Source organism: Poecilia formosa, unplaced genomic scaffold, assembly GCF_000485575.1.
Source record: "Poecilia formosa unplaced genomic scaffold, Poecilia_formosa-5.1.2 Scaffold670, whole genome shotgun sequence".
In the NCBI taxonomy this organism is placed as follows: domain Eukaryota; kingdom Metazoa; phylum Chordata; class Actinopteri; order Cyprinodontiformes; family Poeciliidae; genus Poecilia; species Poecilia formosa.
In genome coordinates this window covers 87,357-99,100 of record NW_006800609.1, presented here as the reverse complement: position 1 = coordinate 99,100, position 11,744 = coordinate 87,357, and the positions used below count along the sequence as shown (strand labels likewise).

At 36.9% G+C, this 11,744-nt stretch overlaps 1 protein-coding gene and 1 long non-coding RNA gene across 2 annotated transcripts in view; one reads left to right on the top strand and one right to left on the bottom strand.

The window, feature by feature from the left end:
- The window catches only part of cdh5 (cadherin 5), a 57,838-nt gene that overhangs the window by 42,027 nt on the left and 4,067 nt on the right, over positions 1 to 11,744 (bottom strand). Inside the window, exons 3-10 of the mRNA XM_007542266.2 lie at positions 10,596 to 10,718; positions 10,292 to 10,459; positions 9,913 to 10,094; positions 6,469 to 6,576; positions 5,491 to 5,636; positions 5,282 to 5,415; positions 1,958 to 2,067; positions 1,713 to 1,815 (exon numbers count right to left, since the gene is read on the bottom strand). Coding sequence (XP_007542328.1) covers positions 1,713 to 1,815; positions 1,958 to 2,067; positions 5,282 to 5,415; positions 5,491 to 5,636; positions 6,469 to 6,576; positions 9,913 to 10,094; positions 10,292 to 10,459; positions 10,596 to 10,718 — 1,074 coding nt within the window. The remainder of the gene's footprint in view (positions 1 to 1,712; positions 1,816 to 1,957; positions 2,068 to 5,281; positions 5,416 to 5,490; positions 5,637 to 6,468; positions 6,577 to 9,912; positions 10,095 to 10,291; positions 10,460 to 10,595; positions 10,719 to 11,744) is intronic.
- LOC107834574 (uncharacterized) overlaps positions 11,352 to 11,744 on the top strand; it is a 23,351-nt gene continuing 22,958 nt past the window's right edge. The window contains exon 1 of the long non-coding RNA XR_001660370.1: positions 11,352 to 11,365. This is a non-coding gene — a long non-coding RNA (uncharacterized LOC107834574). The remainder of the gene's footprint in view (positions 11,366 to 11,744) is intronic.

Genomic DNA, 11,744 nt, shown 5'->3' with positions numbered 1-11,744 from the left:
AGTCTTCATGAATATTTATGACAAAAGTCATAAATATGCATGAAGGCTTATTCATGTTCATGACAGGTGTTATGTCATGTTTATGAAAGTGTCATGTCAGTCTTATTCACCCCCCTTCAAATAAAGTGTTACCCAGATATCTAAAAATGCATTTTGACAAGATAAAACTACATTTTGACTATCCGGAATGGTAATTTAAGATATCTGTATTAACATTCTGACTAGTAAAAATAATAATTCAAGATATCTTCAATTACATTTTGACTAGTCAAAATTTCTTTCAAGATATCTCAAATGACGTAACTGGATCTGTCATTTGACGGGACACATATCCGTAATTACGATTTAAGATATCTATCAACCCCCTTCAAATAAAGTGTTACCAAATTTTTACATCACCACTAATATTTTCATTTACAGGTTCCAAATATCCATAATTTTTTGTAATCTTTGAAAGTGGTATTTATACCTATCCCTTTTTGATTTATCCATTGAGCATGACAGCGATTAATAGGTGAAAGGAAAAAAAAAAACAGGCCCTGCACTAAAAATAAAATGAAAATGTTGTGGAAAAAAAAAAACAAGAAGAAAATTGGAAAATCAAAGCTGGCAAACCAAACACCAAGACTGTATTTAGGGAGTGTGGGGAGGCGGGGCTACTAGCATGCTGCTTCCTTACCACCATCAGTTTTAGGAGTCATGTTGTCAACTTAACTAAATCCTAAATGTTTTACTACTGCCAGCACGATGACAACTAAACAACAAGGTCAGGAAATAATTTTATTATAAAAAAATAGCGATGGAGCGGGAAGTAGTTTAGTTATGCTAGCTTAACTTTAACTTTGACAACAGTAACAAGTAGTTGTGCTGCAGAATTTGGTGTGTTTCAAAGCAGTAAAAATTAGATGAACTAATCAACCATCACTGTGTTTAGATGATAAATTATTAATAATCACAAAATAAGCATCAAGCCCAGAAACATTAAACTGTAACAGATTCTGTTCTTTGCGTGGGAAATTTTTGTGTGGTTTTTGGTGTTGAAACATGACAGCTGAGAGTTATCAGTCAGTTGCTATGGCAACTCATCTGTGTGTAATGTAACTGACATAGAACGAGAAAAAAGAATTAGGAGTGGTTTGAGTTCCTCAATGGTTTTTCTCTCTGCTGTGACACACTGACCTGAATGAATCACAACTTCATCTCTAGGTTTTGTTTTGTTAATTGATTTGTTCTAGTGCAGCTGTGGCCATGGATGGCAAAGAAAATAATCGCCTTTTTGCCCTTCAGCGTTTTGCATAAGCAAAATTTACAGATGTAAACAATAAGATTTTATCCATTGCAACGTGTCTGCCACTCATAAAAGCAGTCCTATTTTTTCTAAAATAGTGTTTTATGCCAAAAGAGCAAAGATTGGCTCTCATTAAATTAATTCTGAAATGCCCTGTACTTCATTAAAAAAAATTAATAAAAAATAAAACAGAGGATCAGTGAAGAAACTGTGACCATCTTTATTCTCTGAGGAATAATGAAGCACAAAACGCACTACAAAAGCACTCAGTTACAACTAATCAACACTGAGCACTCTGATAGTCACACCGATAGTTTCATCTGTTACTTAGCAACAAATTAGCAGGCCCTCTGCAAGTTCCCCTTTTTGCTTGGATCAACAGGTAAAGAAGCAGCAGAGCAAGGTAATTATTACAAGCACTCACTGCCGTGGTCTCTGATGGAGAAGTTGGAGCTGGGAAGAGCGAGACTGAAAGTGAAGCTAGCTGCTTGATCGTCTTTGTCCGAGGCTCCCAAGTTACCGATCACCTAAAAACAGGAAACAAGTAACACACAGACTGTAGCAAATTATGTCATACAAAACACCAGATAGAGAAGATAAAATTGAGTTAAATGCAAATGCCTGTTATCTAAAAGTAACCAAACTGTATTTAGAATGTTCTCCTCTCACCGTGTTTCTGACGTCGTTCTCACACACAAAGATATCATTGGCAATCAGTTCAGGTGGATTGTCATTGACGTCCAGAACTGTTACAAAAACATCAGCAAATGACGCCAGGCCTACAGAGGAGAGACATTTCATGAATATCTGGGTGTTTTTGTGGTTTTATGTCAGCAGTTTTTCCATAAGCTGCGTTTCTGTAAATGAACCAGAAAATTCTTGCTTAGTTTTCTTCTGCTTTTGCCTTTCCCGTAATTTCTGTTATTTTCTCAACAGTGGCTTTCAGGAGAGTCAGCGCACTGAGTAAACTCGGCTTCTTACTGACATGATGCCTCAACCTGTCGCCACATTTTACTCTTTACAGACAGTTTATATATTTAGTCTCGACAAAGAGTTACATCTGCAATAGATAACATCTCTCAGGTCAAAAGTAAAGTGAGACTCTGCATTTGCTTAGCCACTTTGCTTTACTACCCTAGCATAGTGGCTAATTGTAGAGTGAAAAGGGATTTAACACAAGTTAGAACAATGCATCAACTTCAAGCAAAGTTTTATCAATAAAACACAAATGCAGATGAAGGCGAGATGTTTGTTAAACCACTGATGTAGAAACACTTTGGCCTTTTAACTACAATAAAAGAAAACAATACACAGCAACAATAAAGCTGACTTAATGCAGTTCTGATGTTATGTGCTCTACCATTTTGGCTTCATGTCTTGGTTTCAGTGATACTGTTACATGGGCTTGTGTGGTTTGTTACACTAGTTTTCATAGTAAGCAGACAACGGAAACAGACACTGTCCAGAAACATTGCCTGTTAAAGCGACCTGTTCTGCACTGCCCTGGGCCCTGTTCAGAGGGACATCTGCAGGATAAAGTACTATAGACACAACACGGTCCAACACTGGAGGATAGAAAAATGAGACTCCTTGACACAAACACAAGACACACTTGTGCCTTATGGTTGTTGTTACACTGGTGTGACGCAACATTTCACTGCAAAACACAAAATCATACAGAGTTTTGGTTTAGCTTCTCACGTAAATACCTTTTTACAGTTCCACGTAAATACCTTTTTACAGTCACTTGTAAAACTAATTTACAAGTGACTTTTCAGCAAGTTATAGGAGCTTGTTTTAAGTCAGCAATTCCTTAACAATGATCAAAAGTGCTTCTATTGGCAGATTATTTCACTTATATCAAGTTTTCTCATAAGTGAAATAACCTGCCAATAGACATGTACGTTTTCATACACATTGAGGAATTATTGATTTAAAAGAAGCTCCTACGTCTTGCTGACGAGTTACTTACGAGTCAGTTTTGTCTTAATTCAACTGAACCCGCAGTGAATGGCTCGCAGGAGCTGTACATTGCGACTTCTCCTTTCTTGAAAGCTTGGTTGAAAACTCATATGTTGTCTGTGGTTCTTTTTATGTAGGTTGAGAAAATACCTATCATATTTGCACTAGAGAGTAGAACAGAGATATTTGGTAAGATTTAGCATTTCTGCAGTGTAGGTGTTTGTGTTAAATACCTACACTGGGTTAGGGTAGTCTAAAGCCATTGCCAGTCTAGAGCAATTTCCTCCTGCATACTCCAGACCTTAGCGTAGCGTACCGAAGCGCAGTGAGCCATACTGAATTGCTCTGTAGAGCCAATAGTGGCCGCTGCTGAGTGATTGAGTAGTCTGTTCAGAACAAGGCAGAACTTATGGGCAACACTTTAAGTCTGTAACCATTCTAGTACTTTTATACAGAAGTCTGTTTCCTTAAGGAAACATCTGCTGCATGTTGCATCTGCAATCTACAAAATTAAGGTCAAAAATGTGCTAGGCAGCCTAAGAATGTCTAAGTAGAGACGGTCATACTGTCCACACTGGTTCATGACAGGGAGGTTTAACTCTAAAAATGTCACAAATTGTGGATTGTTTGACGTGAGGTAGAGACACAGTGAACTCAGATTATTGTGAAAATGGTGATTTTAATGGTGACAACTAAGAGTACAGAAATACTCTTAGTTGTATTCACCATTTTCACCTGTGCTGCATCCTTCACCTGCAGCACAGGTGAAGGATGAGGCTAAGAACTCACAAACTGGTAGCACTGGAGGAACGCAGAGACATGACACATGACTGCAAAGACAAATGACATAAGACAAGGATCGAACAGAGAGCAGGGGACACAAGTGAAGTTAAATACATAGGGAGATAATCAGGGAAAACAAAGGACAGCTGAAAACAATAAAGGGGTAGCCGTGACAACAGAGAGACTCAGTTAACCGAAAAAATACACACAAAATCCAAATCCTCACAAAAAAATCAATACACTGCAACTTTTATTCAGTTAAAAGCAGCTAGAATAGCATCAAGTGTCAGTGATGATGTGGTTTCCTTGAACATACATGAAACCCGATGGAAGTACAATACAAATAGGTCCAATCAAAGACCGCTGTGCTCTCAGACTCTTAGGAGAAACAATTAAATTTAAAATCATACACTCATATTTTCTTTTGCTGTTTGCAAACTATTTAAAATTCCTGCAGTGGAAGCTATGGAGGATTACATTATTGAACACTCAGCTAAAAAATTAATTGTCACTTAGAAAACCTCTAAATTTCCACCGAGATCCCAAATCTATTTGAATTTTTCTGCTTATAAATATTAGATTTTGTGTTTTAGGCTCAGAGTCCTGATCAGAGCTCTTGATTATTATTTTTTTAGCGGACGGGTCTGGCAGTGACTAGCTGTGATTATAATTAGTTATGAGCAATTTGCGTCTGTGACGCATCTGATTAAGGTCAAGTGACTGAAAAGTTTTCTATTTACGTGCTCCATGTTTGACAGGTATTGTTTTTTATTAAAGTGTCTCTTATGATGCATTTACAACTTCTTTTGCTTTGCTCCTCTGCTGATAGTTCTCTTTGCTGTCTCTGTTTTTAAAAATATCTCCAGCACAAGAACATGTTTTATATATGGAGGACCTAGTCAAAGCTCGGGGGACCGTTGTGCTCCCTAAACGTTGTGACAAGCAGCTAAAATAGATCTCTGGATTTCATTCATTTGCTTGTCTAAAAATACAGAAAGCTGTGTGTGAACAAAAAGACTTGCTAATGTGATTTTCCTGCTTAGTCTCCAATTCCAGAGTGGTGGAAGCAGGTGTTACAGGAACATGTTAAATCTGTGATAAAATCCCTGTTAATGTGTCACAACCTGACTGAAACAAAAATACCGTCCGTTTTAACACTTTCAAATTTCCATTGTTTAAAAAAATGCACACATGTTCCCATCTTTATTTTGTGAGGACGTGTTGGTTCAGTGTTGATGTGTGACGTACCGCCATTCTCCTCTTGCGCCTTAACTTTAAACATGTGTTGCTCCTCCGCCTCTCTGTCCAGCCTCCTCAGAACAGACAGCTGACCCAAGGTCGAGTCGATCCTAAAGGGTAAGCCCGTTTCCAGGATGGAGTACCTGAAAACAATGAGAGCTAGTGATGAGCAGGACGAGTGGCTGCACAGCTGGACTCAGCTGCAAAGGGAACCGTACTCTATGCGCTTCCTGACTCCATCTGGGTCTCTGGCTTGGATTCTCCCCAATATTGTTTTTTCCATCTGCTCCTCTGGAATGCTGAAGTTGTAGATGGAGTGAGTGAAAATTGGTGGCTCGTCCACATCCGTCACTTTGATGGTCACCTGCAGCATATTACAGAAGAGAAACGCTTTGATTTGGACATGATCTGAATACTCTACTTCACTTTCACCTCTGCTGCCCTCTTAGGTTCACAGTCAATTTATTTGATGATTGTACATTCTGGATTCCTTCAAAACATCCCAGTTCAAACCTTCCTAAACTTAAACATCTTGATTTTATGGGATTATTTGTGACCCTATCTCCGGCGCTCACACATTAAACACATTAAACTTTCATTTGGGTTAAGTTTGATTTTCCTTTTCTCATAATAAAAATGTCCCAAAATTTGTTTTTTTGGCATTTAAACTTGATCCTGTTTAATAATCAGAAAAAGAAGTGAAACTTCCCATTTTTGCTTTTGAATGAGGGCGCATTCGATCCTCATTCGATCACAATCACTGTAAAAAAAAATTGTTTCTTTATAACATTCTGACTTTATATCTTTTACATAATTGGATTTGAAAAACAAGAGTGGAAATTCAAGCAGGTTTTGACACTCAATATAATTTTTATTTTCCATAATGATGCAGTAATGTATTGTGCGAAAATCTTCGTTTGAAAGCTGATAGTTTTGTCTGAAAATGAGAGGAAATTTAGATTTGATTTAAGACTTTTGCACAGAAATGTATGCATCTAACTCTGTTTTCTGGGGTGTTTCTAAAACATTTCCTATTTTAGAAATGTGTCTTCATTTCTAAAACAGGGTGTTTGTGTTTTTTGTTGAACATTAACAAAATACAGAATGAAAGTTAGTGAGATCCAATCTCTAAATCAGAAATGTAGAACTTTCAATTTACTTACAGCTCTGCTTACGCTAGCCGATGAGGGACTTACCTGTGCCGTTGTATTTGCGATGTTGAGGTTTTCTGCTGGAGAAAATTGTAGCCGTTCATCCACCTTGACAGTGAAGGTGTAGTTATTCCGCGACTCGTAGTCTAAAGCCTGCAGAGAGGAGTGGAGGTGAGTGAGCCGCTGCTATTTTAAACCTTCTGACATCATGTCATTTGCACATTTGAAGTCAATCTGTTCTAACGCTGGATTCATCCTCCAGAGAGCATGTGAAAACATGAGCGTTCTTGTTTTTGCTGAGCAGGAGCACATTTGCACCTCCATTTATTTGAACGGGAACGGCTGAGAACTTCATGTGTGAAAAGGATGCAAACGTAAAACAACCCAGGAGACTCAATCATTTACAAAACGTCAGCTAAAGCTTTTTCAAATAGTCTGGTTGATTCTTCATTTATGAGACAATGTTCTCAGCAGAGATCTAACATAGGATTTGAAGCAAACACTGACATCATTCCAGGATGTTGGGTCACATTTTTGGAGTTTTACTTTACAGTTGAAAAGTTGCTTCATACTTAAATATTAAAAGTATATATAATACTTTTAGGGTTAGGGTTAAATCTGTAAACTTAGCGGCCAAACAGATGTTTCATAAATGTCATTAGATTAATATGTTAGATTAATTAACGATCCATGTCTAGACACCTGCAGAGTTAGCCTTCTACTGACGGAGAAAAATTAAATATTTGTTTTGCATAAAAATTTAGAGCAGTCTAGGCCTTTCAGTTGTTGAACACCACTGAGATAGCGATGATATCAGCCTGGCCACACCCATGAAAACTTTCCAGTTCTACCACTGAGTCGTACTTAATATCCTATTGGCTGACACCTAAGTCAGCCAATCAAAGAGCTGTGTTTATTTTTCTTGGTTTTGATTGGGTGTTTCCGCAAAAATGGAAATAAGGAAGACTGCAGTTAGCTTCTGCAGTAGTGCCAACATGGTTTCCACTGAGTGTATTGATTCATATTAAGGTATATTATCTTTTAATTTATTAAAATAGATATTTTTACAGACATATTTCAGCCATTCACAGGAAAATGTGGTGCCTAAACCCCTGAAAATATGAGAGGCTCAATGTGTGCAGACACTGTTACAGTCAGTGATGCTAGCTATGCTAACGGTGCTATTCACAAATAAAAGCTGCTCAGTCATTTGGTCAATTCACTAAATATAATCGCAATGTAAATGATATGTCAAAAGATCACTGTGACTTAAACATTTGAGTATTAAAGTTAATAAAAGTGAGGATGTGAGGAAAACTGTAGCAGTATAACTGAGTTAGCGTATACAACACAGGGAAATAAAATATATTTGTGAATGTAAAACCATTCTAGAACAAAATATGTCAGTAACAGCAGATTAAGTAAATTCAGATTAAAAGACAGGTTGAGCATCTCTATTCTTTGTGAACTTTTTTTAAGGTTAGACTTTTATTGCTTTGTTTTTTTCAACATGACGTTTCAAAATTAATTTGTTTCATTATAGCATCAACTTTGAATCTTTCCAAGGTTGTTAAAGACGCAGCTTGACTTCAAGCTTTGGTACTACACACACTTTCTCACTTCCTAAAATGTTAAATTCCCACCTCAATAGTGACAGCAACTTATTTTTCACACTTGAAACATCAGAATAATTTTCTTTTTAAATATGTCACTGTTTCCCCACAAGAATTTTTTTAAAGGTTTTGTTAGCTCTAGTGGCTTTTATTTGAAAGTAGTTCGACAGGAAAGAGGGCAATGAGAGAGGGGGAAGACATGCGGCAAATGTCACCAGGCTGGGAATCAAACCTGCGACCACCAGCACGAGGACCAAGGTCTCAATATGTGGGTTGTGCTTTGCCCCTACGCCACCACAGCACCCTAAGAAGAATTTTTTTGAACGTAAAAGATAAAAACCAACATGTTCCTCCTTTGTGATCGTATACCTAATCAAAGAAGTTTTGCTTTACGCTGATTTTTATTTATCTTGAACAAGCGAAGCCATTCTTATCCTGTTTGTTATTTTCTTTCTACTGCATTACAACAGCAAATTTTCATCTGCAGAAAGGACAAAACAGATAGATGGGAATATTCTAACACGATTATCCACAGTCATAATGCTGCTCAGTCGCAGGCTATATAAAGGCATTAGCAAACACCTTAGCAGCAATGAAACCTTGACGGCGGCGGCGTGGACGATAGCTGGGTTTATTTTGTGAATACAGACGGTGAGGAAGATGAAGAGTGGCTACAGAGCTGAGGGGCGAGTGAACAGATCAGAGTCCAATTTGGTTCTAGGCCAGCATGGGAGCCAGTTATTACCCTGCTTATTTTACAATAGTGCATCTTCAACTCTCTGAAGCCCTAAATACTTTATCTTGACAAGTAAACCTTCAGAAATTCCTGCAGGGATAAATATCTTCTCCAACCAGAAGAACGCAGCTCAAACACTGTGTTGTGTATTACTACAAAAAAATGTATTGTGTTATTTCCAGGTTTGCATTTTATGCTGTCGTTATTTGGCAGTAGATGTAAGGAAGCATGATCAAAAAAAAAAAAAAAACACAATAAGGATGTCAGTGTATTGGTGTATGAGAATTTACGAAAATCTTGTCAGAGCTCACTGCTATCATCCTACTACTCGACTCGTTCATGTTTGTAATGTTCTGTGATAGCGGAATGTATTTTTACTCTCGGGTTTTAATGTTCCTGCAAGAGTTTTCCATCAGTTCCTGGGCCTCCAACATTTCAGCACCCAAGTGTTACAAATTTTCTGCGGTTTTCACTTATTTCATGGATTAAATTTAGAAGAAACTCATCCATGTTTTGGATGTGCAGCTGGAGGAGACAATTCATGTGCAACACACAGGCAGAGCTGTTTTCTGTTTTTTCTCTTGGACATGTTTAAATCCATCTTGCTTGCATTTTGTTGCAACAGACAATATATTTCAAGATCTTCGCCTTAAATACTTCAGTGTATCATCAGCTGTGTACGTAAGTCACATTATACTAAGAAGTTACATTTCAGAATTTCAGATTTGAGCCAGTTCGAATGTGGTGATCTGAATGGGTCAGATTTCTACAGAAGCTGAGAGCAGATATATATTTTTTGCCGATAGTTTTCTTGAGGTAATTTCTCAATGGGTTTCATTGCTAAAACTACAGGCAGACTTTAAACTTAAAACAGTGCAGAAAATCAAAGTCATCGTTCATGACTTCTTCTGTTTGCTGACTGGCAAGTTTGAAATTCAACCACAGATATCCACTTCAATGGGTGAAAGCCAATGGTCAGGCTAATCCAGAACATTTTCAAACTAAAATTCCTCCCTAACCAAGAATCTGAATGAATTGAACCATAAAGATTTAAAATATCTTACACCACATAACTGTGAATTAAAAACAAGACTGCTTTGAGACATTATCTCATCAGTTTCTCCCCTCCAAGTCTCTTACCTGTTTGAGCACCAGTATGCAGTTGTTATCCTTACTGGGTTTGGTGCTGAATACATTCCCATTGCCACTTGGAATAGAAAAGATGGGCTGCTTGTTCTCATCCTCGTCTAAGTCTATTAACTCCAGGATGCCAATCTTCTCATTAACTTTAAGGTTTTCTGGGACACTTATTTCATATTTTCCTTATGACAGAAAGCAAACACAAAAATAACACATTATATATATATATATATATATATATATATATATATATATATATATATATATATATATATATATATATATATATATATATATATATATATATATATATATATATATATATATATATATATATATATATATATGTTTGCTAAAGAATTAGCTGACTGTTGCTTACTTTTGGTAAAAGACGCTATGTTGTCATTGGCGTCAGTGATGGTGATGGCCACTGAGGTGGTGGCAATGCAGCCAGACTCCCTTCCTTTCATGTCCTGAGCCCGGACCACCACCACGTATTGACTCTTTGTCTCCCGGTCCAGGCTGCTTACCTTAGAGGTGATCACACCTGCCAAGACACAGGCAAGGTGTTATCTTTGATGTCAACTCTGACTCATTTTCAAGCACAAATAGTCTTACAGCTGTTCAAAAAAAAAAAAAAAAATTTAGCATGGAGAAAATGTTATAGTGCTGCAGGTGCCTACCTGTTTCATAGTTGATTTCAAATAAATCAGAGGTCCGGCCATTCAGCAGACTGTATCTGACTTGTCCGTTGTCTGTGTTTGGGTCGTCTGCGTCGGTCGCCTTGACTTGAACTACTGTATCCTCTAGAGGAGAGGAAGTATAGTGATTTACACAATAGTGCAGCAGATAATTGAATAATTCAGCAAAATCTTTCATATGCAGATAGATACAAGAACTTAACTTGGTCCAGTTTTTTAGGGGCTCCAAAAAAAGAGACAGCCACTGAAAAATTCAAGATGGCCGCTGTGGTCATAAAAGAAAATTTATTTTTGTTCTGAATTTGCAAATATTTATCAAAAATGAATATTTTCAGTTTCACATCACACATAATTTAAATATTATATTTACTGACCAGGAAAATTTGTTTTTGCACTAACATTGGAAATGAAATTAATGTGTTTGTGGTCAAACCATAGGCTACATATGTTGAACCATAGAAATCTTACATTTTTCCTCACTTCTCTGTTTCCTTTCCTGGTTTCAATGGTTAAAATTATGCAAAACTGCTAAATGCATTTTAAAAATAGCAAAACCTAATGCTCAACTGCTACACATAAAAAAGCTAGCGTAAGCTAACACTAAACACAAAAACACTGGTGGAAGCTAACTAAACCGCAAAACAGATTTTAAAAATTAACAGAAGATAACACTAACCATTAAGAAGACTGCAAAATCGATGTGTGACAAACTCAGTGTTACAATCTTTACCTCCTTCCAATTGACAAAACTTGTGTTACTCTCATCTTCAAAGTCCTCAGATTCAGTTTTGGTGTCTGATTTACTTGTAAAATATTATTAATTTAAAGTTGCATAAATAGGATGAAGTTATTAAAATTGGTGACATTATATGGCAATAATTGGTGTAAAAGGCTCAAAAACGGCAGCCATGTTGAAAATGGCTGACATGCTGAAATGTGGCTAATGGGACATATGGAAAACATACAAGCTCAGAAGTGAGCATATTCATACATGAACAATTTTACAGTAATATACTGCAATATAACTGACAGCAATCACTTTAATATCTTCAAATATTATATTGTATTTGAATTTGTATTTGTATTCAGCTCCCTTAATTTTGATACTTGGCGATAAAAGCCATTAGAAAT